This window comes from Oryctolagus cuniculus, chromosome 11 (genome assembly GCF_964237555.1).
Source record: "Oryctolagus cuniculus chromosome 11, mOryCun1.1, whole genome shotgun sequence".
Lineage (NCBI taxonomy): Eukaryota > Metazoa > Chordata > Mammalia > Lagomorpha > Leporidae > Oryctolagus > Oryctolagus cuniculus.
In genome coordinates this window covers 29,446,207-29,472,903 of record NC_091442.1, presented here as the reverse complement: position 1 = coordinate 29,472,903, position 26,697 = coordinate 29,446,207, and the positions used below count along the sequence as shown (strand labels likewise).

At 59.1% G+C, this 26,697-nt stretch overlaps 1 protein-coding gene across 4 annotated transcripts in view; it reads right to left on the bottom strand.

Moving 5' to 3' along the window:
* Positions 1-5,025: 5,025 nt before the first annotated feature.
* SMOX (spermine oxidase) overlaps positions 5,026-26,697 on the bottom strand; it is a 34,405-nt gene continuing 12,733 nt past the window's right edge. For 3 of the 4 annotated variants that reach the window (XM_051845277.2, XM_051845279.2, XM_002710930.5), the window contains exons 2-7: positions 17,203-17,436; positions 13,717-13,943; positions 9,855-10,028; positions 8,945-9,704; positions 8,225-8,385; positions 5,026-5,487 (exon numbers count right to left, since the gene is read on the bottom strand). In XM_051845277.2, the coding sequence (XP_051701237.1) occupies positions 5,350-5,487; positions 8,225-8,385; positions 8,945-9,704; positions 9,855-10,028; positions 13,717-13,943; positions 17,203-17,410 (1,668 nt within the window). In that variant the 5' untranslated portion in view covers positions 17,411-17,436 and the 3' untranslated portion in view covers positions 5,026-5,349. Of the gene's footprint in view, positions 5,488-5,889; positions 5,980-8,224; positions 8,386-8,944; positions 9,705-9,854; positions 10,029-13,716; positions 13,944-17,202; positions 17,437-26,697 lie in introns of all 4 variants that reach the window. The other variant, XM_051845281.2, reaches the window with a different exon arrangement.

Sequence of the window (26,697 nt, the reverse complement as noted above, 5' to 3'; positions counted from 1 at the left end):
GAACAGCGCTTCTGTAGTCGGCTGTCTCCTGTGTGGCAGGGTGGTGCCCAACCCCTTCCCTCCTACGCTGAATACATAGGAGGTATGAGGTGAGATGCCCCGGTCACCACAGGAGGGCAGCGACTCCTCCCGCATGTGGGTGGTTTGACTGCTGTACACAAATCAGGAGGTGGCTCAACTCACAGCCCAGCTGCTCATTAGGGGAAAACACAGGCCCTGAAACTCTACCATTAAGTCTGGGAGACCGTCAATTAGACAAGGATGGAGCAGCAGCCGGCCTCACTCTGCACTCCGGGGCTGCCGGAGGAGCAGGGCGAGTCCAGCCACAGGAGCTTCCCTCCTACACTTGCTTGGGGGCAGAGCAGACACTGCAGGTGGCTCCCGTGGGCATAACACACTGCTCCTTTGTCCCACCGCACCCCAGGCCCTTAGAGGGAAGGCGGCTGAGGCCTCCATCAAATCACAGCTCAGCGCCTGACTGTGCCTGTAGCTCAAGACACCACCCGCCCGGATTCTACACAGAACCCCACGCAGGGGAGAACTTGCTGCGTGAACTCCAACCAGGCGGCAGCAGTGATAGAGCAACGTGGCCATGGGTGTTGGCCCAAGCTTCCCACATTTGCCACCCTGCAGAGCCCTGTGGAGTTCAGTCAACGCCAAGCCTGCTTCGGAAACTTAGTCACGGCAGGGAACTCATCCTGTGTGCCCGGCACATCTTGTCTCGCCTCCCTTCTGAATAGTTCCTTGTTCATCTGCCTTGAATCTGTCTTTTGGCGCTGTCATTCCTAAGTGCTTGTGCCGTTATGCAATGGTGTGATGTAGAGAGAGCACACTGGGTGGGGGTGGGGGTTGGCTGCTTTGGCAGACCCCAGGGTCACCCCTCCTGCACCCGCCCCCAGCTGGGTATCCCCAGGGCCCCTGGCAGGTTCGCTCCCTACCGAGCTCACATCTGCACAGCTGCACACATTCTGGAAACCTCTACCTCCTCTGCTCCCAGCTCTCTCACGTGGCTCCAGGGGCAGAGAGTTACCCGGGGACACGGGCACTGGATCTGGTGAATGGTGACGCCCTCTAGGAACTCCAGGCCAGTCCTTACCCCGGGGCAGCCAGTGGGACAGAGGCAGGTCCCTCCTCCCGTTAGCTGCTCTCAGGAGGCGAGGTCACAGCAGCCAGGGGGAATGAGCTGGGCCAGCACAGCTGTTTTCCGGGATGAGGGCTGGGGGCGGGGGCGGGGGCGGGGCGGCGTTTTTAGACTGCTTCAATTAAGTCGCACGCGCAAAGGTGCGTGAATCTGCAGCGTATACCTCAATGCATTTTTTTTTTTTTTTGACAGGCAGAGTGGACAGTGAGAAAGAGAGACAGAGAGAAAGGTCTTCCTTTGCCGTTGGTTCACCCTCCAATGGCCGCCGCGGCCGGCGCACCGTGCTGATCCAAAGGCAGGAGCCAGGTACTTCTGGTCTCCCATGGGGTGCAGGGCCCAAGTTCTTGGGCCATCCTCCACTGCACTCCCTGGCCACAGCAGAGAGCTGGCCTGGAAGAGGGGCAACCGGGACAGAATCCGGCGCCCTGACTGGGACTAGAACCCAGTGTGCTGGTGCCGCAAGGCGGAGGATTAGCCTAGTGAGCCGCAGCACCGGCCCACCTCAATGCATTTTTGCCAACGTATGAGGGGCCCATAAAAAAGCCCATGACGAAGTTCAGTTGAAAGACAATGTTCTTGGCCGGCGCCGTGGCTCAATAGGCTAATCCTCCGCCTTGCGGCGCCGGCACACTGGGTTCTAGTCCCGGTCGGGGTGCCGGATTCTGTCCCAGTTGCCCCTCTTCCAGGCCATCTCTCTGCTATGGCCCGGGAGTGCAGTGGAGGATGGCCCAAGTGCTTGGGCCCTGCACCCATATGGGAAACCAGGAAAAGCACCTGGCTCCTGGCTTCGGATCAGCGTGGTGCACCAGCCACAGCGCACCAGCTGCGGCGGCCATTGGAGGGTGAACCAACGGCAAAAGGAAGACTTTTCTCTCTGTCTCTCTCTCTCTTTCACTGTCCACTCTGCCTGTCAAAAAAAAAAAAAAAAAAAGAAAGAAAGAAAGAAAGCAAGACAATTTCTTGGGGCTTGGCAGCTGTGGCGTAGTGGGTAAAGCCGTTGCCTGCAGTGCTGGCATCCCATATGGGCGCCTGTTAGAGTCCCAGCTGCTCCACTTCTGATCCAGCTCTCTGCTATGGCTGGGAAAGCAGTAGGGGATGGCCCAAGTGCTTGGGCCCCTGAACCCGCATGGGAGACCTGGAAGAAGCTCCTGGCTCCTGGCTTCAGATGAGCGCAGCTCTGGCCGTTGCAGCCAACTGGGGAGTGAACCAGCAGATAGAAGACCTCTCTCTCTCTCTCTCTCTCTCTCTCTGCCTCTCCTTCTCTCTCTGTGTAATTCTGATTTTCAAGTAAATAAATGAATCTTAAAAAAAAAAAAAAGACAAGGCTCTTTTGATCAGCAAACCTTGAAATTCATGCAGTTTTTCTCACCATACACATTTTCCAGCAACTTTTTGAAGACCTCTCATATGCATGGATTTCCAAAAGAAAAAGGAAGGACCCAAATGAATTCTCTTAAAGATTCATTTATTTGAAAGAGTGACAGAGGGAGAGGAACACACACACACACACACATCTCCCATCCACTGCTTCCCTCCTCCCAGCGTCACCACAGCCAGGAGCCAGGAACTCTGTCCTGGTCTCCCACAGGGTGGCAGCGCCCCCGTTCTTGGCCTGCTTTCCATGGCCTTCCCAGGGGGGTGAATCAGAAGCAGGGCAGCTGGGACTCAAACTGGCACTCAGGTGTGAGACATCAGTGTGGGGAGCAATCCGGACTGGACTAAGTTACTGGAATTAAGACTTATTCTATGCATCTGCTCTCCCACAATATGGCGCTGGGAGAGGAGTAAACAGCTTCCGCACAGCTGCCTCCAGTTCAACCAATAAACTGTAGGACTTGCTACTGATTGGAGGAGAGCAGCGTACTCGGCGTGTGGGCAGCCGAGTTGGGATTGGCAGAGGAGGACTATAAAGGAGGAGAGAGACGGCATGCACGAAGGAACATCTAAGGGGAACATCTAGCTGAAGGAACACCTGTGCAGCCCCCGAGAAAGCCGGCCGGCGGTGTGCCGCTCCCCTGCGGAAGTGGGGAATGTGGCCAGGGGGAACTGCCCTTCCACGGAGGTGGAAGGGATAGTAGCCAACCCGGGAAGAACCAGCAGCAAACCCGGGGAGGGCCGAGCAGACAGAAAGAACAGCGCAGGGTCCTGTGTCGCTCCTCCACGAAAACGGGGAGCGACAATCAGTGTCACAGACCATGGTGTAACCCACTGTGCCACAACACTGGCCCCTAATCTCTTTCAATTCCGTTTTCCAGTAACTTTTTGAAATCCTCTTGTACACATTCATGCAGCCACCACTCAGGTCAAGATAAGGAACAGAGGGCCGGCTCTGTGGCGTAGTGGGTAAAGCCACCGCCTGCAGTGTCAGCATCCCATACGGGCACCAGTTTGAGTCCTGCTGCTCCACTTCCAATCCAGCTCTGTGCTATAGCCTGGGAAAGCAGTAGAAGATGAACCAACTCCTTGAGCCCCTGCACCCATGTGGGAGACCCAGAAGAAGCTCCTGGCTCCTGGCTTCGGATCGGTGCAGCTCCAGCCGTTGCAACCATCTGGGGAGTGAACCAGTGGATGGAGGACCTCTCTCTCTGTCTCTCTCTGCCTTTCAAATAAATAAATCTTTAAAAATAAATAAAATTTTTAAAAGACACAGAATATTCATGTAGCCCCAGAATGTCCCGCCACCCCCCTCCCTGCCAGTCCCCCAACTCCATTTCTAACTGCAGAGTTTGGTAAGAGTATTGAACTTCATGCAAAGCTAGCAACCATACATTCTATAGTCTTGTGTTTGGCTTCTCTCATTCAACATAGTGTTTTGAGATTAACCCACGTTATTAAAAATACATGTACATCTTACTCCATAGGTTGAGTATCCCTCGTCCAAATGCCCGGGAGGAGAAGTGTTTAGACTTCAGGCTCTTTGGGGGATTGGGAAGGGGACCCAAGCCTAAACACGAAATTCACTTATGCTTCATATACACCTTACAGACAGGGATAGCTGGACGATGACTTTATCCAGCATTTTAATCCTGTGCACAACAGTCTCTGGTGTGGAACCTTCCCCCGGTGGCCTCTGGCTGATGCCAGAAAGTTTCAGGTTTCGGAGCACTGCTGCTTTTGGATTCTCCACCCGGACCGCTCAGCCTGGACTGTCACACTGTGCTCTGTTGTGCCAGCGCCTACAATCTCCCCATCCACTCTGCAGCTGAAGGGTGTTCGTGCCTGGTGACATAGCTCACCGAAGCCAGGAGCCAGGAACTCCATCGGCTGGCAGGAGCCCAGACGCTGGGCCCACCTTCGGCTGCTTGCCCAGCCCATCAGCAGGGAGCTGGATCGGAAGCGGAGCAGCCGGGACTCAGGATGCCCACATCACATCCCCTTCCACTCAACAAAGCAGCAGCCTCTGCTCCCACACCCACCCCTGCAGCTGGCGTCAGGTCCTGGGAACACGGCAGGGGGCTACACTCAGGAGAGCCCCCTCCCCCGCACCCCTGCCTAAAAGATGGTCAAGCTACTTGAGTGGCTTTTGAGAGGCTCAAAAGTAGCCCCGCCCAGGGCCAGCCTCCCCACCTGCGGCCAGGTGGCACCGCCCACTAATGAGTACCTCTGAGCTTGGAGTGCAGCCACAGCCCGGTCCTCCCTCCTCTGCAGAAGCTCCCCCACTCAGCGAGGCCAGTGGTACAGTCCAGCCAGGGGCCAGCAGGCAGGCCCAGGCCTTCTGGAAGGGGCAGGGCTGGGCAGGAGCAGCATGAAGGCGACAGCCAGAGACAGGTGGGGGCGAGGGGACACCCCTTCCCTGCCACACCCCCCACCACGCCCACTCCTATGGGTGTGATTTAAAGACACACACACACACACACACACATCCACACAGGCTGATGCAAACGGAAGAGAGAAGCTGAGGCGCACGGGAAGGGTCGCCTCGTTTATTATCCCAAAATGCAAAGTATTGAAGGCACTTGCAAGAACAAGAGGGCAGGGGTGGGAGGGGGGCAGTGGTCAAAGCACAGAGGGCGAGCCACAGGACACACCTGGTCACAGCCCGGCCTGGAGGGAGGGAAAGCTACAGGGCCAGGTCTGGAGCCGGTCAGGGTGTCGGAGTCTACAAGAGATAAAAATCCACTCTACAGAGGATGAGGGAGCCAGGAGCCCACGGCAGTCACGAGTCAGCCAGTGGCTGCTCAGGGGATGCTGCCCCGCGAGGCCAGCCCTCAGGGCCCCTGCTGGAAGAGGTCTCGGTACATCTCGATGAGGCGGGCGGCCTCGCGCTGGCCGGAGAGCAGAGCACCGTGGGTGGTGGAGTAGTACTTGCGGTGGGTGGCCTCCCCGGAGAACAGCACCTGCATGGGCTGGGCAGGGAGAAGCGGAGATGAGGGCAGGGCAGCAGCACCCCTGGCTGCCCCGGGAGCCCCCCACCCACATCTGAGGTGGGGTATCGCTGCTTCCGCAGGAGGAGGAGTTGCCTGTCCCATCGGCCACTTTCCCCTGCGTCTTCCCTGGTCACCCAGGCTTCTGTTTTTGCTGTCCTGGGGCTGTTAGAAGTCCTGGCTCTGCAGTCTCTAAGGATCCTTCAGCCTCTTAGCAGTGAACTAACTCAGGGCAAGTGGCTGAGCCTCCCTAAGCTTTGGTTTTCTCATCTGTCAAATGGGTATATCCCATCTACTTGAAGGAGGATGTGAAATCATGTATCTACAGCACTCAGCCTGGAAGCATGCAGGCACTCGATGAAGTCAGGTGGGGATTTAACAAACCTTTCTGCAGCCCCTATCAGGGTGCAGGGACTGTTCTGGGCCCTTGGAAGGTAAAAGGTGGCCAGGCTGCTGCTTTGTGGCGCTCCCCAGCTGGCGGGGAAACCAGACATGAAACCCACTCACTGAGCTGCATCGTGTGTGATGTGCTGGGTACTAGGGCGAGGCACCCCCAGCCTACTAAAGAGGCCCAGCATCAAGGAACCCCACAGAGCTCCCCAGAGGGCAGGGCCTTTGCAATGGCTCTCAGAAGACGCTGGTTAGCAGACGAGCAAGGACGTTTCAGACGGGGAGGCTGGGAGGGAGGCACCAAGGCTGGCCTCGTGGGGGCAGAGAGGACCTGGGCACGGCCGGGGCTCAGCCTCCAGGAAGCAGGAAGTCCTGCTGCAGGACCAGCTCCGGCATGTGGACTTGAGCCCGGAGCCTCGGCAGCTGCACGCGCCCAGGCAGCGGCTGTGGCCCCGACAGCATGCAGAGCTCCTGGCTCGGCCGTCCCAGGAGGCGGACAGTGTCCATCCCCGACAAGCCCCGGCCCACAGCCACCCCCTCCTAGGAGTGGGGCTCAGAGGTTGCTAGACTGGAAAGCAGCCTGTGTGGAAGCAGAGTACAAGCCGCCCACTGCCACAGCCGCCCACTCTCCTCTCTCCTCAGTCACAGAGCCCTCGTTCTTGATTGGGTCCTCTCCCATTCAAGCGAAAAATGACACAGCCCGGCCTCTCTAGGAGCGTCGGTGTGATCATGTGACTAAGTTCTGGCCAGCGGGCTTCAAGTACACTCTTGGATTGAGATATCCGATTCAGCTCCAAAGGGTGCCCTCTTTTGCCCATCAACCTGGCCCTTTCCCTTCCAGCATGAGAGGCAGCTGTGAGAGCTGGAGCATCTGCAGCTTTCTTGGACCACAAGGTGGCCTTGAGGATGGGAGCCAGCTGCTAGTGACACCTGCCTCCAGATTTTCTCTCATGTGGTAAAGGTAGAAGCAGAGCGCATCGAAGCCGCAGATCTGCAGGTGCCAAAGCTCAGGTGGGGAGGTGAGGGTGCGGCTCTGGACCTCGTCCTCCCACACGAATCGCTTGTTTAAGCCACAGTTGTTTTGTGTTTGTTTTGCCTTTTGTTACAAGTGTTCATCCTAACTGAGGCAGGTGACAAGAGGTGCGCCAGGAGGGTGACCATGGCAGCACTGAGGGCCTCTTCTGAGACCTCTTTGTCTCTCCCCCTCCACCCCCACCCCAGCACAGCCAGGCAGGCACAGGACACAGTGATGGACAGAAATCTCCACCAATGATGGGGCTCCTGGCTCCCGACCCAGCCCCAGCTGTTGGCAGGCATCTGGGGAGTGAACAGGCAGAGAGAAGCTCGATTTATTGGATGTACACATGAATAGGATCATTTGAAATCTATTTTATGGGGGTCAAAATATGTAGAATTCTTTCTTTCAGACTTCCTTTCTCTGAGCACATAATTGACATTACTTTAAGGAATGTCAATATTCTAAATTTCATTTTTAAAAAAATACTTCGGGGAAACTTATTTCCATTCAATCAGTGTTGTCTAATGGAACACTCTATGATGCCAAAAATGTTCTGTGGCTACACGGCCTAGTCTGGCAGCCATGAGCCACATGTGGCTGTGACATATGCAACCAGGGAACTAAACTTCAATTTATTCATCTAAATTTAATTTATTACATTATTGATCTACATTTAATTTATGACGTCATTATTAAGTTAAACGGCTATTACATAGCCTGGCCCAAAATACAAAGGCTCAATTTTCATAGTGTCAAGAGAGGATTTAAAGTTTCAATTTAGGAGCAGGTGTTTAGGGTGGCAACTGGGACACCTGCCTCCCGGATCAGCGTGAGTGGATTCCGTTCCCAGGTCAGAATCCTGACCCGGCTCCCGCTACTGCACACCCTGGCGGCAGACGGCGACGCACCAGGAGTTGGGTCCCTGCCGCCCATGTGGGAGACCAGGACTGTGCTCCCAACCCCTGGCTTCAGCCTGGCCCACCCTGGGTGTTCCGGGCACTCGTGAACTCAACCAGTGGACAGAGGCTCCCCTTCCCTCCTCCCCCACCCATCGCCGAACCTCTCAAATAAATGTAAAAAGCAGTTTATTTAAATGTTTCCATTTGATTCCGTTTCTTCTTCCCGTTGTGAAGTGAATGTTTTCTTCTCTTCTCTCTCATGATGGGGGCAACTCCATCCCTGCCCCACCCCAGCACCCCTGGGTGGACGTTCCAGGCTCCCCCCCTCGCCCGGGACCACACACACACACACACACACACACACCCCGAACAGCCCCCGGGGCCCCTGGGCTCCCTGCGCACCCACACTCACCGCTGACTTGGAGCTCTCTGTATAGGGCAGGGGCTTGGCCAGCTTCTCCACGTCTGCCCCGCTTGAGCCCACCTGCGTGTACGAATAGGAGCCGCGGAAATAGGGGTTGCTGCCCCAGGCCGAGCGCAGGATCCGCCGTGGCTTGGGAATGTTGGGGTTCCCTGTAGGGAGTCAGGAGAGAAAAGGGGAGGCAGGCTAAGAAATGGCTGTGCACACAAGACAGCCCTGAATGCACAACTCCCACCCCACCTCCAGGGCTCCCTGGAGACCAGGGCCAAAGGGAGAGGCCGAGGACAGAGAGGAGGGGATGGATGGGGCCTCCAGCTGTGCACCCAACACCGTGCAAGCCCAGCCGAGCCAAGCGCAGCTCCCCACCTCAGGGCCTCAATTTTCCTGTCTAAAGAGGCATTACAGACATGCACATTTCTCCTTGTCACCCCGAGGCTTCCTGGGAGGCCCTCCTGGAGGCGTGGGGGGCAGGAAATATCCAACTAGAAGAATCAGAAAGGAAGACACACGGCCAGCAGTAAGCCAGACTGCGTGGGCAGGAAGCCATCAGCCCTCAGAGAGATGAAGAGACGCAGCATGCTGTCTTTCCCAGAACTGGGAGGCGCCAGCCACTTGGGAGCCCGTGGTGGCAGCTGCCCGGGCAGGGGACAGTGGCGCGGGAGGCCACTGGGGCGGGGGCCGAGTGGGCCAGCTTGGAGGCCCCGGGCGCACCTGTGAACTGCCGCAGCATCTCCGTGCAGACCTCAGCCACCGCCTCGTCATCACACCTCTCCATGACGAGGGCCTCTTCGCCGCAGATCCAGCCGCTGAGCACGTGGCCGTAGCGCTCAGGCGGGTAGAGCACGTCGAAGCCGCAGATCTTGCGGTACCAGAGCTCGGGCGGGTAGGTGAGGGTGCAGCTCTCGGCCTCGTCCTCCCACACGAACTGCAGGCTGTTGCACTCGGCGCCCCAGAAGGGCTCCTCGAATTCCAGGAAGATCTTGTCGGTGGTGCCGATGCCCAGGCGGTGGATGGCGGCCACCTTCTCGGTGGGCAGGCCTGGCCGGAAGAAGCTGGGGTACTGTCTCTTGAGTACGCCCAGGGACACGGTCACGATCACGTGGTCGGCCGGGACCACCTCGCAGTCCTCGCACTCCACCATCACCGGCCAGCGCTCGTCCTCGTCCGGCCCGCTGCCCCGGGGCCCCTCCCCGGCCTGGCCGCCCTCCCCGCTGTCGTGGTTGTGGTCGCCCTCGGCCCGGGGCTCGATCTCAGGGCCCCGGGCGCGGGCCGAGGCCTGGTCCCAGTGAATGCATCGGACGGGCTTGCCCAGCTGGATGACGTGGGCCGGGATGCCCTTGGCCAGCAGCTCCACAACCCGCATGAAGCCCGAGGGGATGATGTGGTGGGCGCCGGGGATCTCGGTCCACTCCCCAAAGGCACTCAGGGACACCTCGTCCATGCTGTGCGAGCTACTCTCGCAGCTCTCCACCTGCGGGAGGACCCAGAGAGCCGGGTGACCCCAGGGCTGGGCAGGGGCAGGAGCAGGACCCCCAAAGCAGCTGTAGCCCTCCTGGGTCCCAGACTCCCCCAGAATCGGACGTCCTCACTCCGGCACCAGTATACTCGACAGCAAAGATACCTTCAGGTACTGCTGGATCATGGCGAGCTTCAGGCGCTTGGTGGCCTCGGGGTCGTCAGGGTCAGCCCTGATGCGGTTGCGCACCTCCTCCCGGGTGAACACCCCCACGCTGTTCTGACTCTCAGCGTTGACTGGTTTACCGTGCCGGAAGAACTCCTGGGTCATGTTATAGACCTGCCAGAGAGAGCCCGGGACGCTGAAAACACACGCCCTCCCCCCACCTCTGTCTCAGAGAGCGGGGCCCCAGCCCGAACGTGGTCGGCTCCCAGATGCCCCAAGCTGGGCTGACCTCTGCGCCCAGGCTGCACCCCCACAAGCAAGGCAAAGGCGGGGCGAGCTGCCCTGGCTTGGAACCCAGTGACCCGCGTGGTGCCTGCACTGTCTGTGGGGGAAGACTGCCTCCCCTCCCCTCCCCTCCCCTCCCCGGCCCTGTGGGCTCTGCGGGAGTTCCACCTGCCAGTTTACAAGACCCAAGCACCCAGGCCAGCGCTGTGGCATAGCAGGTAAAGCTGCTGTCTGCAGCGCCAGCATCCCATATGGATGCCGGTTCGAGGCCGGCTCCACTTCTGATCCAGCTCTCTGCTGTGGCCTGGGAAAGCAGAAGAAGATGGCCCAAGTGCTTGGGCCCCTGCAACCATGTGGGAGACCTGGAAGAGGCTCCCAGCTCCTGGATTTGGATTGGCATAGCTCTAGCCACTGTGGCCATTTGGGGAGTGAACCAGCAGATGGAAGACCTCTCTCTCTCTCTCTCTCTCTGCCTCTGCCTCTCTGTAACTCTGCCTTTCAACTAAATAAATAAATCTTTAAAAAAGAAAAAAAAGACCCAAGCACTTGGGCCCTCCCCTGCCACCCGAGAGAGCAGCCTGGAGCTGGGCCCGACCAGTGCTGGGGGCACAGAGGGCAGAAGGCACGTGAAATGTGGTCCCTGGGAGATGCCTCCCTGGCCGTGCCCAGGGCCATGCAAAGCACCCCTTTACTCTGGACCTCCGAGGCATGAGAGGAAGAGGGGATGGAGGGGGGAGGGGCAACACAGAAGGGAGGATCTCCAGGAGCCAAGGGACAGAGACACAGCTCAGCAGGGGCTGCAAGCCAGGAGTCAACAGCTGGTGACGATGCCCTGGGGAACAGGGTCCTTCTGCCTTCCCTCCAGCCTGCTTGATGACCTCCACCCCATGCTGGGCAGGCCTGGGGTCCCCAGAGAAAGTCTGAGCCCCAGCATTCACTGAACACACGCTGACTGGGCTCAGGGCTCTGCCCAGGCAGTTGTGGCGGGCATGACAGACACAGCCCCCTGCCTGGCCCCACCCAGGCTGGGCAGACATCCTAGAACCGTGCTGCTTCCAGGGGCTGTGCCGCCATGGGGAAGAGCCAGGCTGCTGAAATGCACCAAGGGGCCTGCAGAGCTGGGAGATGGCGTGGGCAGTGGGCGGGAGAGGAAGGCGTTTCAGGGGGGTGGGGGGCAGCCTTGCAGGCAAGGATGAGGGGCAGAAGGGAGAGAAGCTGCGGGCCCCCGCCCACTGCTGTCGCCAGGACCCTGGCACAGGTCGGCGCCTTGGGCCAGCAACTGTGGCTGAGCTGACGGAGGGTGCATTTCCCGTCCGGAATGAACTGAGTGTGGCTCTGGCCCGTACACGTGCAGGAGACCCTGGGCGGGCCTGGGGTCCCAGAATAGGAGGAAGATGGCAAAGCCACGCCCCTCCCCCCTCCTTCCTTCCACCCCAGGGAGAGACATTCCCATGAGTTACAAGCGTCTCTCAAGCATGAAGTAGGAGGAAGAAAATGAGTGAAGTTGCTCGTTCCCCCGCCTCCAGTCACGAGATGCCGGTGGTTGGCCTTAACTGGAGCCCTCAGCAAATTCCTCGCCCAGGCCCTCTGCCAAGCAGTCAGGCTCTCACCCCTGCCCAGCCCCCGGCTCTTCCCCTGGGTGGCAAGCGACACGGCAGCCAGTCCTTAGCCCACGTGCCTGTGTGAGTCCCGTGTGGCCCTCCAACTAGAACAGCCGTCACTGAACCTGAGTTTGTCACGTGGGTATGGTCTCCCCTCCAGCTTCCTGATGTGACTTCGGGAAAATGGGACAGGTCTGTGACAGCTCGTAATACCCCGGTTCTCATTAAGGGCTCTCCAGTGGGATTGCGTTTAATCCTCCTCCTAGGAAGTAGGTACAGCCATACCCATTTCACAGATGAGGAAAAGGCAGGCCCAGGATGGCCCAATAACCTGCTCAGGATTACACAGCTCGTAAACGGTCGGACTGGTATTTGCATCAAGGTCATCTTACTCCAGAGACGAGGCTCTATGACGCCACCCTACAAACTCACTTGTCCATTTATAACTAGATCACATTTATAATAAGCACAATACATTCACAACTGATTGTGAGTCACCCTCAGGCAGGACATCGCTGGTGGAGTCCACGAGAGTGTCTAGACCGTAGGGTGCTGAGTCCTCCTTCTGACACCCCACCCAGGGTGACGACTCACCTTATCCACTCCATCTCCGTCACTCGGACGCTGGTGGGGACAGACCCACTCCCAGGCCCTGACAGTCATTCTCTGGGAGCACCTGTGCTTGAAGCACTCCAAACAGACCCAGCTCACTGTCCTTTCCCATGCCCAAGAGAGCACAAAACACCCTTGGCGAAGACGTCAGGTGATGAAGGATAAGCTAGCAGAAGTCAGGGCCTATAGGCACCCTGCTTGTTCGAGGCATTGTGGGAAAAGACTAAAAACTAAGACACAAGACAAGGATGTGTGCTGTCGCCACTTCTACGTAACACTGAGTAGTTGGATACAAAGCAGCGCAATAAAACAAGAAAAATCAATCATCTAAAGCTGTGTTATCCAATTCAGTAGCCCCTGTAGCAACCCAATAACAAAACGAAACATTTAGTCCATCAGCTTCCTTAGATAGCTAAGGGCTCGAGAGAAAGGTGTGGTGCGTGGCCACCACGGCACACGGTGCAGGTCTTAGAACTCTCCGTCAGGACAGGTGTTCGACCTAGTGGTTAGGACACTCGTGCCGCACACCAGAGTACCTGGGTTTGAGTTCTGGCTCCAGCTCTCAATTCCCTGGGAGGCTGCAGGTGATGACCCAAGAAGTTGGGTCCCTGCCACCCACATGAGACACCTGGACTGAGTTTCCCAGGTCCCAGCCTCAGCCCAGCCCAGCCCCAGGCATTTAGGCGTCTGGAGAGTGAACCAGCAATATGGGAACTCTCTCTCTCTCCCCTTCTCCATCGCCTGTCTTTCCCTCTCTTGCTGTCTCCCTGCTTCTTAAATGATATATTTTTTTTTAATTTGTAAAAATAAATCATTAAATAAATAAGTAATAAATAAAGCATCTTCAACATTGTGGAAAGTTTTATTGGGCAATGCTGGTCTAAGGATTAGGAAGGGAATGATTCTCATTTTTTGGTTTAGGGTTACATACAGAAAATTCCAAAATCTTCTCAGGCTATAATGAACACAACAGATACACTATTGGAATTAAAATGTTAATTCAGCAAAATCAATACATAAAAGCCAGTTATATTTCTATAAACCAGCAATAATTAGAAGATGAAGTTTTAAAAAATGACCTCTGATAAGAATATCCAAAACCAACAACAGCCACAACAACTACCACCCACGTGGCCAGTGACAAATGGAACAGAAGATGTTTAGGCCTTTTCTGGAGGAACCTTTAATCCTGTGAATCAGAGGACACCTGCCGGGAACCCCTCCCCAAACCCCTCCCCCGCATTTGACCTCACCTTGTGCTGTTGTTCCAAATGCGGGGCCCTGGGAGGGGAGCGTGCAAAGCCACCACTGGGACCACTCTGGCGCCCAGCAGGTCCCCGCCTCCCCCACGCCCCATGCCTCACCTCGTTGTATAAATCGCTGAATTCCTCAACCACGTCCTTGGGGACCCTCTGGCCGTGGTTGGTAAGGTAGCAGGCCACGCCATTCTTGGAGTAGAGGCTGATGCGGCCCACGCTGCGCTCCCCATCGGTCGTCTCTTCCAGGAGGCCATTGGCTTCGGCTAGATGATAGACAGGGTTCCCGTGGGAGCCATGGATCCAGGTGGCTCCCAGCTCAAAGGTGGCGTGTCCTGACGGTGACAAGGACAGGCCCTCAGAGGGGCAGGGACTCTGCCTCCCTGCATCATCCCTGGCAGGAAAGCAGGAAGGGGCCCAGGCTTCCGGGATGGGGTCGCACTGCCCTGGATGGTGCTGGGGTTTGCCCCAGAGCCGCCTCCCTTGCCCAGTGGCCACGTCTCTGCCTCCAACCCCAGCTTCTTCTAAGACGACAGCAGCTCCCCCTTCCTCCCTGGTGCCTCTCCTCTTGGAGGACCCCGTGGACACCGGAGGGCACAGCAGTTCCAGTGGAAAACCAAGGTCCCCAGCTGGCTTCCCTCTAATCCCCCAGCTTCCCTGGTGTCCCCAGAGGCTTTTTTCAGGTCAGAAAATGGCCATTCCCAGCCCAGCCTGGGTAGGAGAGATAGGCAAAGCTCCTCCCCAAGGCAGTCCCAGACCAGGGACAGTTCAGCTCTGAATCCTTTGGCACAGGGGCTTGAGCCCTGACAGCGACGCTGGGGCGAGGGTCACTCCTGGGTCCCAGTTGGGACAGGCATGGGAACTGGTTCTACTACCCCAGCTCCAGCCACAGGTACCAGGTCTGGGAGCTCCCTCTGGGCATAGGCCTCAGTTTCCCCTTTCGCAGGAAGAGAACATCCAAAGATCACAGTAGGCACCGTTTCCAAGCTGACCCCACAGCGCCCTGTGAGCCTCTGGTCCTGGCCCCCTGCTCTCGCCTGTGACACATTCAGCTCCTCCCAGGGAAGTTGCAACAAAGAAAGGAGGATAGATAGGAAGTTCCCTGGTGTTTTGTTTTGCTTTGTTTGCAGGCATGATAAGTGTGGCATTTTTTTCCCCCAAATGCTCAGGATAATTCCCCCCATCCTCATGCACACACCCCTTGCAACGTGACTTTGCCAACATCTGCCCTTGAATTTGGGCTGCCCTTGTGACTTGCTGTGATTAACAGAATGTGCTGCTTGTGCCTTCACAGCTTCAGCTTCAGGGGCCTCATGGCTTCCACTGTCACCATCCTAGAAGTGACAACCATGGAAGGAAACCCAGCCAAACGCCTGTGCCCACCTCCAGGGACATGGGAAAGGCCTTCTTGGACAGACCAGCCCCAGCCGAGCTGCCAGGTGGTCATGGCCAAGTGGAGGATCCAAGGCAAGGCCAACGGAAGAATCCCCTAGTTGAGTTCTGCCTAAATCGCTGACCTGCAGATGAGCAAATAAGAAGGCGTGGTTTTAAACTGTTGCGTCTTGGGGCAGCTTGTTAGGCAGCAGTAGCTCTCCATTACACTTGGGCAGTGCCAGCACCCCTTACCCAGGGGTCAGGTGGCCCTCTCTGTCCTGCCTCCGCTCTCCCTGGCTGCTTCTAATTAAACTGCTAGTCACTAAAAATAACCCCATCTGCATGTATGTGCCAAAAGCCAAAGAACATACAGTCAACCTTATGGCTCAGCCAGCAAGCCAGCATCTCCCGGGGTCTCTAGAGGGGAATGCACTGGCCCCTCCGTCCATCTAGGACAAGTGGGCAGCCCAGGCTGGAAGCCCAGCCCTCTGCTTCCTGGTGGGCAGTGAGGGCCTGCAAGTACCAAACCTCCTTCTCAGTCTCGGGAATGGAGCTCCCCAAAGCATCTGGCCTCGTCTGAGCTCCCAACAGTGGTGGGAAGGGGACAGGCACTCTGGGCTGTGGCTTGAACCCTTCCCGGGCCCAGCGGAAAGTTCCAAGTTACAGAGCCACTGGGCAGCCTGACATGGGGCATGTTTCTTGCCCCCCCGATACTCAGCAAAAGCAGGAAGAAGTGACCAGTTCAAGCCAAGGAGCAAGGCCAGCACCCACCTCCATCTCCAGGCTTGGCCAGGAAGCAGGAGGCCTAGAGCAGGCCCCATCTAAGGATGCCTTCTCCCACACGCCCCTCCGTCTCTGCCAACCTTGCCACACCCCTGCATCCAAAGAGCACACCAGCCACCATTTCCATGCTGGCCCCATAGCACCGTCTGAGCCTCTGGCCCTCCACACCTGCTCTCACCACCACCAAGGTCATGGCCAGCTTTGCACACGGCAGGGCTTCCAGCCTGGGTTTCAGCCCCACGTCTGCGCATGTGACGCAGGCACACACACCATCCCTGCGTGGCAGGTGCTTCCATCTCCCTGACACTCAGCATTCTGTGCACTCTGCTCCCTCCTCCTCACCACTTACCCAACTCCCACCACCACCCAGGCCCACCCAATCCCCCTCCCGACCTGATTAATCGATCAGTGATGACCGATCAGTCATGTATCCTCAACCCCCTGCCTCCCCGCCGCTTCCCATCTCCTGCCTTCCCGTCAGACCCAAGGTCTCATCAAGACCAGAGTTGCCCCTTCTCTCAGAGCTTCCCCGGCTGTCCCCAGGTTGACGGGTGAGGGATGGCATGGCCACCCTCCTGCCAGCAGCCACTGCCGTGTGTGCTGGAGCAGCAGGCAGGTGAGCCCACGTCTGCCTTCCAGGCACGGCTCTAGGGAAGGCCCCCGTGTGACTGACATCACTGCGAGAAGAGAGCAGGTCCCTGTGTGTCCTCAGCCTGGCTGCTCGCTGCTCTGAGCGAGTGGGCACGGGGCTCTGCTTGGCCTGGCTGCCTGGTGGGGGAATGCAGGGAGACACAAAACCCACGGCAGGCTCAGCAAAACCACTCTTTCGAGCCACTACGCCCCGGTCCCTACCTGCTGCACCCCACACTGCTCAGACCCTTTGCTGCCTGGGAGCCCCGACCTCCAGCTGCCTTCCAGGTCCACTCCCTAGGACTCCTGCCCAGCCCTGGGAGAGCCTCTGGGCCGGCTGCTTCCTCCTGGGGCCTCAGTATCTGCAACCTAGACAGACTCTCTTCCCAGATAATCCCAAGACCTGCACATCAGCCCCAGGGTCTCCAAAATCCCCTTTGCCAATGCTAACCTGAGCTCCCGGTGCTCTAAATCTAGCTCTCGGTGCTGATGCAGTAACTCGAGCTCAGGAGGCAGAGGCTAGTGGGGACTTGTAGAATTCCCCCTCCTGTGAGACTGAAATTGGCCCAGCAGTGCCAACAGGGCTCGGTTCCGGGTGCCGCCCTCCTCTTCAGGAGCACGAGCCCCAGGTCACGCACCAGTAGAGGTCAAGGCCCCACTGTGCACACCACGGTGCAGAGAACTTTTGGAAAACACAGACGGGATGCATGGTGCAATTTTGCAAGGAAGCAAAAATATGAGACCCCAGGCAGGGTCCGCAGGTTAGGGGCGGTGGGAGGTGGCTGGGCTGGGCTGGCTGGCACTCACCGAGGTTCACGCTCTGCACGCGGCCTCCGATGCGGCTGGAAGCCTCGAGCACAGTGACATCGGTGAAGCCGTGCTCCAGAAGCGCTTTGGCCGCAGCCAGGCCAGCCAAGCCGGCGCCGATCACCACCACACGAGGCTGTCCCCTTCTCCGCAGGCCACGACTGAGAGGGTCATCCGCACTGTCGCCACTGGATTCACAACTTTGCATACCGTCCGCACTCGCCTCCTAGGAACCTGCGGGCACAGGGGGTCACGGCTCAGCTGCCCAGAGGCCACTCCCGGGCACCCTGAGGAGCTGGGTGAGAGAATCCACCTCCAGAGCAGAAGAGACAAGGGAAGGTGGGAGACGGGTGGGGGGAGGCAGGAGGAAGGGAAGGCGGGACACGGGAAGGACGTGATGCCTTGTGAGTCCCCACCGGTAGGCAGGAGCCCCAGAAGCCCACCCAAAGCCCCCAAAACCCAAATCTGCCACCTATATGTCCCCAAGTAGAGAAGAAATACCGAAGAGGTGACCAAGAAGGCCAAGGTCAGAAGAGAGTGACCATGGGGATGCCGAGGCAGGATCAGCTCACGCTGGGGTCCAGCTTGAGCTAACTTTAGGATGCTCACACAGACCCCCAAGACACTCACACCGACCCCAGGCCATCTGCACAGATCCCGAGATACTCACACGGACCCCAGAGTAGTTGCACTCGCCCCAGACACTGGCATGGACCCCAGGATGCCCACGCAGCGTTGGACCCTCTGCTCCCCCTCCCTTGCCTAGCTCATTCTCTTTCTCTCTTGCTCACTCAAGCTTGCTCTCTCTCTCTCTCTCCCTCCCTCGCCCCTTCTCTTCTCTGGCTCTGTCTTTCACAGCCTCATCAGGGTGGCAATTTGGTGGGCAGGGCACAGTCCCGCCCTCCCCCCCGGGAAGTGCCACGAGGTCAGTGTCCAACAAGCCTCTGCTATTCCTGGTAGGCTGTTTCCCCCAGCCACCCAGCCCCTCCGCCACCGCAAAGCAGCACGGAGCCCAGGAAATGGTGCGCCGTGAGGAGCTGCGGCTCCAGAGGCCAGACATCAAATTGACAGTTACACTGAGCCAGCTCACTCAGCCGCCAGACTCCAGGAGCCCAGGGCTGGGCTGGGGGGGGGGGGGGGGCTGCTGCCCTTCCTTCCTAGAATGGCAGGAGAGTCTGGAGGTGCTGGGGGCCCACTCTTCTCTGACCCTGTCCCTGCTCCTTCCCTGACCCAAGCCACTTAGACTCCAGTTGCCACTGCTGAGGCTTCAGTGCCAGAAGTCACAGAATCTAACAGTGGACCACAGGCTGGCGGAGAGTGACTGCAGGGCAGCAGATGGAGCACATATAAAAAACTGTGACCTAGGGGCAGGCACTTGGCACAGGAGATGCTCACATCCCTTGTCAAGAGTACTTCGAGGGGGCCGGCGCTGTGGCGCAGTGGGTAAAGCCGCCACCTGCAGTGGCATATGGACACCGGTTCTAGTCCCAGCTGCTCCACTTTCAGTCCAGCTCTCTGCCATGGCCTGGGAAAGCAGTGGAAGATGGCCCAGGTCCTTGGGGCCCCTGCACCTGCTTGGGAGACAGGAAGAAGCTCCTGGCTCCTGGCTTCGGAATGGCGCAGCTCTGGCCATTGTGGCCATCTGGGGAGTGAACCAGTGGATGGAAAACTTCTCTCTCTGCCTTTGCCTCTGCCCCTCTGTAACTCTGCTTTTTGAATAAATAAATAAATCTTAAAAAAAAAAAAAAGAATACATAGGCTTGAGCCCCAGCTCTATGGCTGACTCCAGCATCCTGCTAACGCACACCTTGGGAGGCAGGAGGTCGATAGCTCAGGTACTCAGGTCCCTGTCACCCACGTGGGAGATGCAGATGCAATTCCCAGTTCCTGGCTTTGATCTGACCCAGTCCTGGCTTTTGTGGGAATTTAGGGAGTGAACCAGCAGATGGAAGATCTCTGTCTCTACCTTTCAAATTAAAATAATTTTTAAAATAAACGTATAAATCACCATCACCCATACCTAAGAAAGCTGAGCATGACACAAAAACCCACTCCGAGGATCCACCCAAGAGAGACAGCCAACCTGCTAAACAGACCTGATTTTTTTTTTTTTTTTTTTTGGACAGGCAGAGTGGAGAGTGAGAGAGAGAGACAGAGAGAAAGGTCTTCCTTTTCTGTTGGTTCACCCCCCCAATGGCCGCTGCAGCCGACACGCTGCGGCGGGCGCACGGTGCTGATCCGAAGCCAGACGCCAGGTGCTTCTCCTGATCTCCCATGCGGGTGCAGGCTCAAGCACTTGGGCCAACCTCCACTGCCTTCCCGGGCCACAGCAGAGAGCTGGACTGGAGAGGAGCAACCAGGACAGAATCCTGCGCCCCAACCGGGACTAGAACCTGGGGTGCCTGAGCTGCAGGCGGAGGATTAGCCTAGTGAGCCATGGCGCCGGCAAACAGACCTGACTTTAAAATTCACATCCAGGTTATCTACAGTTGCCAAAAGCCTGGAACAACCCAGGGGAGAACTGATAAAAACATGGCGCTGCAGGCAGCACATGCACACGACGGAATATTCTGCAGCAGCAAACGGAGCCCGGAGACAGCCTGGCAGCAGCGCACATGCACCTCAAGGCAGCCAGACTACAGGGCACGTCCCGGGCGACATCTGCACTGCGAGGACAGAGGGTGAGCAGGAGGGGCAATGGCCAGGAAGGGGACGTCCTGCGGCCCAAGGGGGCTGTGGCTCAGTCTGAGCAGTCACACGGCGGGAACACAGAGAATCGCTGAGTTGTACAGTTCAGCTCTGAGTGATCCGCTGCGAGTCTCCTGCGTTCCTGGCGTCCAGAGAGCCACAGGCCGGCGCGCTGACCTCCTCCAAGGTCTAACCACTGAGGGGCCTGCAAGCCCGCACGTGCACGCGTGCCCTACAGCTAATGTACTGTCAGTTTGTCAAAAGGATCTATTGGGGGAGGGGAGGCGAGGGGGGGAGGGGACAGTTCAGGCCGACATGCTGCTTCCCCGGTCACCAAGTCCGCCTGCCCGAGCAACTGCTGGACCTGGGTGGGCATGCACCCCCCCCACAGCCCCCTTGCAGACCCAGGTCCACCAGGCTCGGGGCAGGAGCAGTTCCTGAGACGGCCGGAAGGTGGCGCCCGAAGCCGCGCCCCCTCACAGGCAGCGTCCCGCCAAGCCTAGGCCAGGCTGTCCGCGCGGATACGGCCTCGCCGGGGGTCGCGTGGGCGGGGCCCCCGGCCCCTTCCCATCCCCGTGAGGCGCCAGGTCTTGCCTCCCCGCCATGCCCCCGGAGCACGGGGTCAGGGCTGGTGCGAGGGCCCCGCCTCCCTGCCCCTCGCCCTCTCCCCGCCCCCCCTCCCCAGGTTCTCCTTCCTGGCACTAAATTTAGAGGTGAGGATGTGGCTGCCCGCACTCGGCCGCCTGGCGGGGAGGAAGGGTCAGGAGCCTGCCGCCGGATGTCGGCCAGCCGAGCGAGCGAGCCGGAGGGCGAGCGGGGACGCGGCCGCGTCAGGTTTGTAAACACGCGGTGACGCCGCCGGCACCCCGCGACCGCCGACGTGGCGCCGCGCGCCCCTGCCCAGCCCCCAGCCCCCAGCCCCCAGCCCCGCCTCCGATGCGGTGAAGGGCGGCGTGATTCTCAGATTTGCTCCTGGGGGGCTCAGGGCTGTCGGCGATGACCCCGCAGAAGGAAGGAACGCCGTGGCAGCGCCTGGCCGAGCCTGCACCGTCGTCACGGGCGAACGTGGCCCTTGTCGCCGTGGCCGGAGCTCGGCGGCCCCTGCACGTCCCTGGAGCAGGGCTCACCTGCAGTGGGCCGCGGGACATGGGGCAGCTCCTCCGCCTCTGGGACGGACAGGAGAAGACCCCGGCCTCCCGAGGTCAGGGCTCAGAGACTTGGAACTGAAGACAGACATCACCCCGCGGGGGCTGCCAGGTGGGAGCCGGGGACACGTGGATCCCCCGCACCCCAGAGCCTCACAGCTCATCCCGCAGCCCTGTCAGCCCTCTGAAGACCCGCGTGCCCCCCGGGAAGCCAGAGCCCCCCCCCCCCCACACACATACATACACACACGCGCACATACACCACACAGGGCAGAGGTGTTCCCCGCTCTCGCCCAGGGGGCCCTCGCACTTCGGGGTCCCCTGTCAGAGCAGCCGAGGTGTGCTCCGAGTGCCTCCCCAGGCCTCTGGCGTCCCCCTCCCCCCGGGGGCTGTGTGTGGAGGGAGCAGACGCTTTGCACCATCTTCTGTCCCTAGTGGGTCTACTTTTCCCTACAGCTTTGGGAGCAGGCTCTGACAGGGCGCTCTCCAGTGGTCCTGCAGCTGCCCGGCTCTCTCTGCCTGCCTTCGGGAAAGAGAGAAATAAATAACATCCGCTCCTTGATCTGTATGCACAGGAGAAACAGAACACCCTGTACTTTTTGAGCAGATAAAGGAGAGAAGAAAAAAGTGCTGGCTCAGCCAGGCAGGGAGGAGGAGAAGGGGGAGGGGGAGGGGGAGGGGGAGGAGCAAGGAGGTGCCAGCAACTTGTTCTGGCTACCATGGCAAAAGGGGGGTGGGGGCCTGGGGCCTCCTGCCCAGCTCCTGTGCCAGGGCCCACGGGGCTGTGCTGCCATGTCCCCAAGGAGGCCAGCAGGGTGTGCGAGTGTCTGCCCCCTCTGTTCAGGATGCCCCACTGCCACCCCCCAACCCCTAGCACACTGCTTGTCTGGCTCCCCCTCCCCACCCAGCGCCCACACCACCCTGACTGCCCCTGGGAGGAGGAAGGCAGCAGGGAGTGGAGACAGGGACAGAGTTGCCGAACTCTGGCCCCCAGGCAGGGAGAAGGGATAAAGACCAGGAGGCTGGAGACCAGGGTGGGCACAGGCTTCTCTGATGCCTACCCTCCCGCCGTCCAGGTTCCGAGGCCTGATCCAGTCCTGTTGCCAACTTCGGGCCCTGCCCAGCCCCTCCCGAGATGCCCTGCACTGGCCCGGGAGCAGTGAGCACTTCTCTGTCTGCCCCCCCCCCCCCCCCGCACCGCAGGTGAGACCGCGGAGTGCCGAGAGGTCCCAAGGTTCACAGCCGGAGGCATCCTGAGTGGACGGCCTCCCGTTACTCGTCGGGTCAGCCTCACAGCCCCCATCACTGTCCCCTCCACCCCAGCCATGTACTCGGGAGCCCTGCGGCCTCTCTCTGTGCCCCCCCCCCCCCGGCCCCGGCCCAGTCTCGCTCCCACGGCCCCACACTGTCAGAGCTTGTGGTGCTAGGTGAGTACGCACCACACAGCCGCCACCGTGCTCCAGGTGTGGGGAGGGGCCTCGCAGGTCAGCGCTCTGCCCCTGCCCCCCCGCCTCCCTGGAGGTGACAGAAGGGCTGGGCCAGGTTCCCACTTGCCGGGCGGCGGGGCGCAGCTATGACTACAGTAGCTCCACATGCTTGGCCCTTCAGTGACGGCCACAGACATGTCCCTCTTGCCAGTCCTGCACTGCCACGCCTCAGCCTGCCCCTGCAACACGGGCGTCTCACCCCCAGGAACCCCTGCTGCCTGCCTCTCGGGAGCGAGGCCCCGCTGTCACAGAGCAGGGCCAGCGTCCGGGCTGGACTGATGCCCCCTCCCAGAGGTGAACCCAGTGACCGAACTGTCACAGGGGTCCCCAGCCCAGCCAGCAGTGGGCAGCCCTTCCTCTTCTACACCGGAGTCCAGATCAGCCCCCCTCCAGAATCCAAAGAGTGCCCCCCTCCCCAGCAATAGCTACTGCAGCGAAATGCAGCCCTGGGGGCCAGCCCAGCAGCCCACACCCTTCCAGGGACGCACTCCACAGAGACAAAACCTGGTGCCCACCTGGAAACAGGTGACCTCCAGGTGTGCCTGCATCTCTGGGTCCTCCCAGGGGGCTCCCCCATCCTCTCCCCAGGGAAGAAGAGTAGGGCCCCCCTGGTCACCTCACTCCTGCCCCTCCACAGTGTGCCCACCCCTGCCCACCACACTCCCTCCCTCTTCAAAGCCCATGTTTGCTCCTGTGAGCCTATTCATGGCTCTCAAACCCTATGCAGCAGGGGACAGCTCACCTGTACCTTCCCAGCCAACATGGAGGACTTCATGTCTCCCCAAAATGCAAGAGACTCCTAGTGCCCTGCCTCAGTTTCTCCTCAGGCTGCTACTGGAAGGGGCATGGCAGGAGGGACTCTGGGGCCTGGTCCAGGGAACATCCCTGGGCTGCCTGCAGGTCTGCCAGGGGCTGTGGGTTCCCCAGGCCCCCCAGACAATGCAATTATTCTTCCAATGTTAAAAAACACCCAGAAATCCCAGACCAGCTGCTTTGCATGGCAGCCCAGACAAAGGGGCTCTGTGTCTGCCACAAGCCCCTCCCCCTCAACCCAAGGGAAAGCCTGGGCCCCACCTCCTCCCGGCCAGACCCTCCCTAGCCTCCTCACCCAGGCCAGCCAGCCAGAGGAAGTACAAGAGGCAGGATATGCTGAGCCAGCCCGGCCAGCCAGGCAGCAGGCAGAGCGGGGGCAGGCGGGGAGAGGAAAGGACGCTGAGACTTGGGTTCAGGCCCCCAACTCAGTCTCCCCTGGCCAGGAGTCCCCTACAGCTTCCCTTCTCTGAGCACTACTTGGCCAACACCTCTGAACTCACCCTGAGCACACAGCACCTGCTCCCCACCTCCTGGGCACACAGGTCTACGCCCCATCTGATGGTGACAGTCACCCTGCGCTTCATTTCCTCATTTGTAAAATGGAGAGAGGTACAGCCACCTGATAGGACTGCTTAGCAGAGGTCAGAGTGCAGCCACCAGTAAGGACCACCTCGGAGAGCGAAAGGACTTCCCAAACGACAGGGACAGAGGTCGGCATCACCCCTGCTAGTGCAAGGAGCTGACCTCGAGAAGGACCCAATCTTTGACCTGAACCAGAACCCAGCCTCATCCAGGACCTGGATCCCCAATCCATTACAGACTCGGCCTGAGCATCCTACCCAGCGTTGGGGGGGGGGGGGGAGGCCACAAGAGACCACAGCCATTTACCAACTCCAAGCTCACGAAAGGGAACAGCACAGCACCCCCACCAGCAACAACCTCCAGCCCCCACAGGCCAACAACATAGGAAAGGCCCCCTCCTCCTGCCTGGCACCTGGACTTTTCTCCAAGTGCAATGTCTTGTTACCCAGTCTCTGCCCCAAGGCGTAAAGTCCCTAAAAACACAACTTTCAAAGGCTTTGAAGCCTATTTCTGGAGAAAGAGGGGCATCAGGGGCCCTTGGCAAACCTGTATGGGGGAGGTGGCCCTTACTCAGTGCCTGGGGACAGAAGAAAAGACCCTGCCCCACCCCACTAGGGACACTGGTACACAGGGGGACAGGGGAGCACCCAGACCAGCCTCCAGTCCCTGGACATGCCGCAGGGCAGGACAGACCTGCAAACCACCCAGGTTCACTGTTCCAGGGTCCTTCTCCCTGGGAGGAGGGACAGACCCAGGTGAGGACCCCACTATAAGCCTTGTTGGTGGGGAAAGAGGGAAAAACAGCTTAGAAACAATCTGGGGAGGGCTGGGGTGCGTGGAGGGGCAGTCTTTCTGTTGGACATCAAGCTCAGCAGGGGGCCTCCAGAGAAACAGGTGGGGACAGAGCCTGGTCCTGCTCTTCCTCCCCTGGTACCCCGTATCCCAACTGCTTGACCACAAACCCATCCTCCAGATGCCGCCTTCTGCAAAACTTAGCGAGTGGGGCACAGTCTGGTGGTGCAGATCAGGGGCTGGTCACCATGACTCTGAGCCCCTAGGAACCCAGTGTCCACCTCTAACCCCAGGCTGCCCCTGCCCCCACGTCGTGGGGGTATGTGTGGAGGTCCTGGCTGGCCAGGGAGGCAGTGCCCTCTGCACAAGCAGGACTCACTCTGTTCCCGCTGGATGCCAGCCCCCCCCCCCAGGCAGGCACGCCCCGCGCTCACTCAGCAGTCAGGACCTGACGGGTGATTGCCACTCTGGAGATGATGAAGTCACCAGTGTGACCTCATTTTCTCCATCTGTAAAATGGGACAATCACTCCTACCCTGAATGAGGGCAGTTCTGACCCCAGAGCCTGTCCACCAACCTCCTGGACCCCAGCAGAGTCCATCTCAGCCCCCACTCCCACCAGGAGCAGCTCTGTGGTTGACATCACATGGCCTGGACCTGACACCCGAACTCTGAACTCAACCCCAAAAGTAGGAGAGCTCACAGAGCAGGGCACTGCGCTGGTGAGTACACTGGGGACAGCAGAGCACCCCTGGGAAGATCTGCTGCCAAGGCTGAAACCCAAGGAGTTCTGGAGAGGACCAAGGCGCCAGCTCTGTTCCAAGGCATTCACGGCACTGGGAAGAGACACCTCTCTCACAGGCACAATCACCAAAGCACTCTTTCATGTGTTTCACTTGATGACCCAACCTCATAAATAGCCCCCTCCTTTGGGGACACCCTAGAGTACCATGGTTTTCTTCCAGGCCTATGAGTCTGACCCCAGCTTTTGAACACCAGGGGTTTGAATCTCCACCTCTTATCAGATGAGTGACCTGAGACTCAGTTTCCTCCCCTGACATCCTTGCCCCCAACAACTTCACCCCAAACCCTCCCACCTGTCACATGGGGCTAAAGAGCGCCCGCCTCACAGGGTTGAGTATGGCATGCAGGCAGGCACTCGGTCCAGAGCCAGGTGTGGAGCAGCAACAGGCCTCATATTGTCCTACAGGCCCCGGGCTGCACCCTCGTGGGAGTCACCCCAGGGAAGGCAGGGCCAGGTGACCAGATGGGGGTTGGAACGGGGACAGTCCAGGCTGTAAAGCGGTCACAAAACCTCCTGCATGATAAGTCTAGGGCACCAGCACCAAGCCTCAGAGAGAGCCACCCACCCCATAGAGAAACCGCTCTGTTCGCACGGCCGGGGAGGAGCAAAGAAGGATCACTCACCACCCCACGTGCTGCGGGTGCCAGGACAGGACAGGACAATCTGTGTGATCCCTGTCTCCTAGACGCCACTCAGGGATCCTTCCTGCTAGCATTCCCACCCCAAGAAAGTCCCTTGGAAGCTGACTTTCGAGCTATCTGGTAGAGCAGACTTGATGCAATGTGGCTTCCACCATGCTTCCTTGGACCTCTTGCTCTGGGCCTGTGCTGAGGACACTCGGCAGGCCCACAAGGCAAAGCAATGGCCCTTCTGCCAACAATGGAACCACGTGCCAAGCACAAGAGGGCAACCCCCCAGCAGCCAGCCAGTCCCCCAGGCCCAGTGGAGTCTCTCAAGGATGGCAGCCCTGGCCAACACAGCAAGTGCCCGACAGACCTGAGCACAGGCACCCAGCAAACCTGCTCCAAACTCCTGGGCCCTGGGAGCTGCAAAGAGAATAAGCATTTACTGCTGTTTGGGGTGAAAACAGTCTGGGGGCATCAGTTACCCAGCAAGAGGGAACGAATAGCAATGCTCTCCCCTGGAGATCTCAGACATGGAAATGCCCAGCCCACTCGGGGCT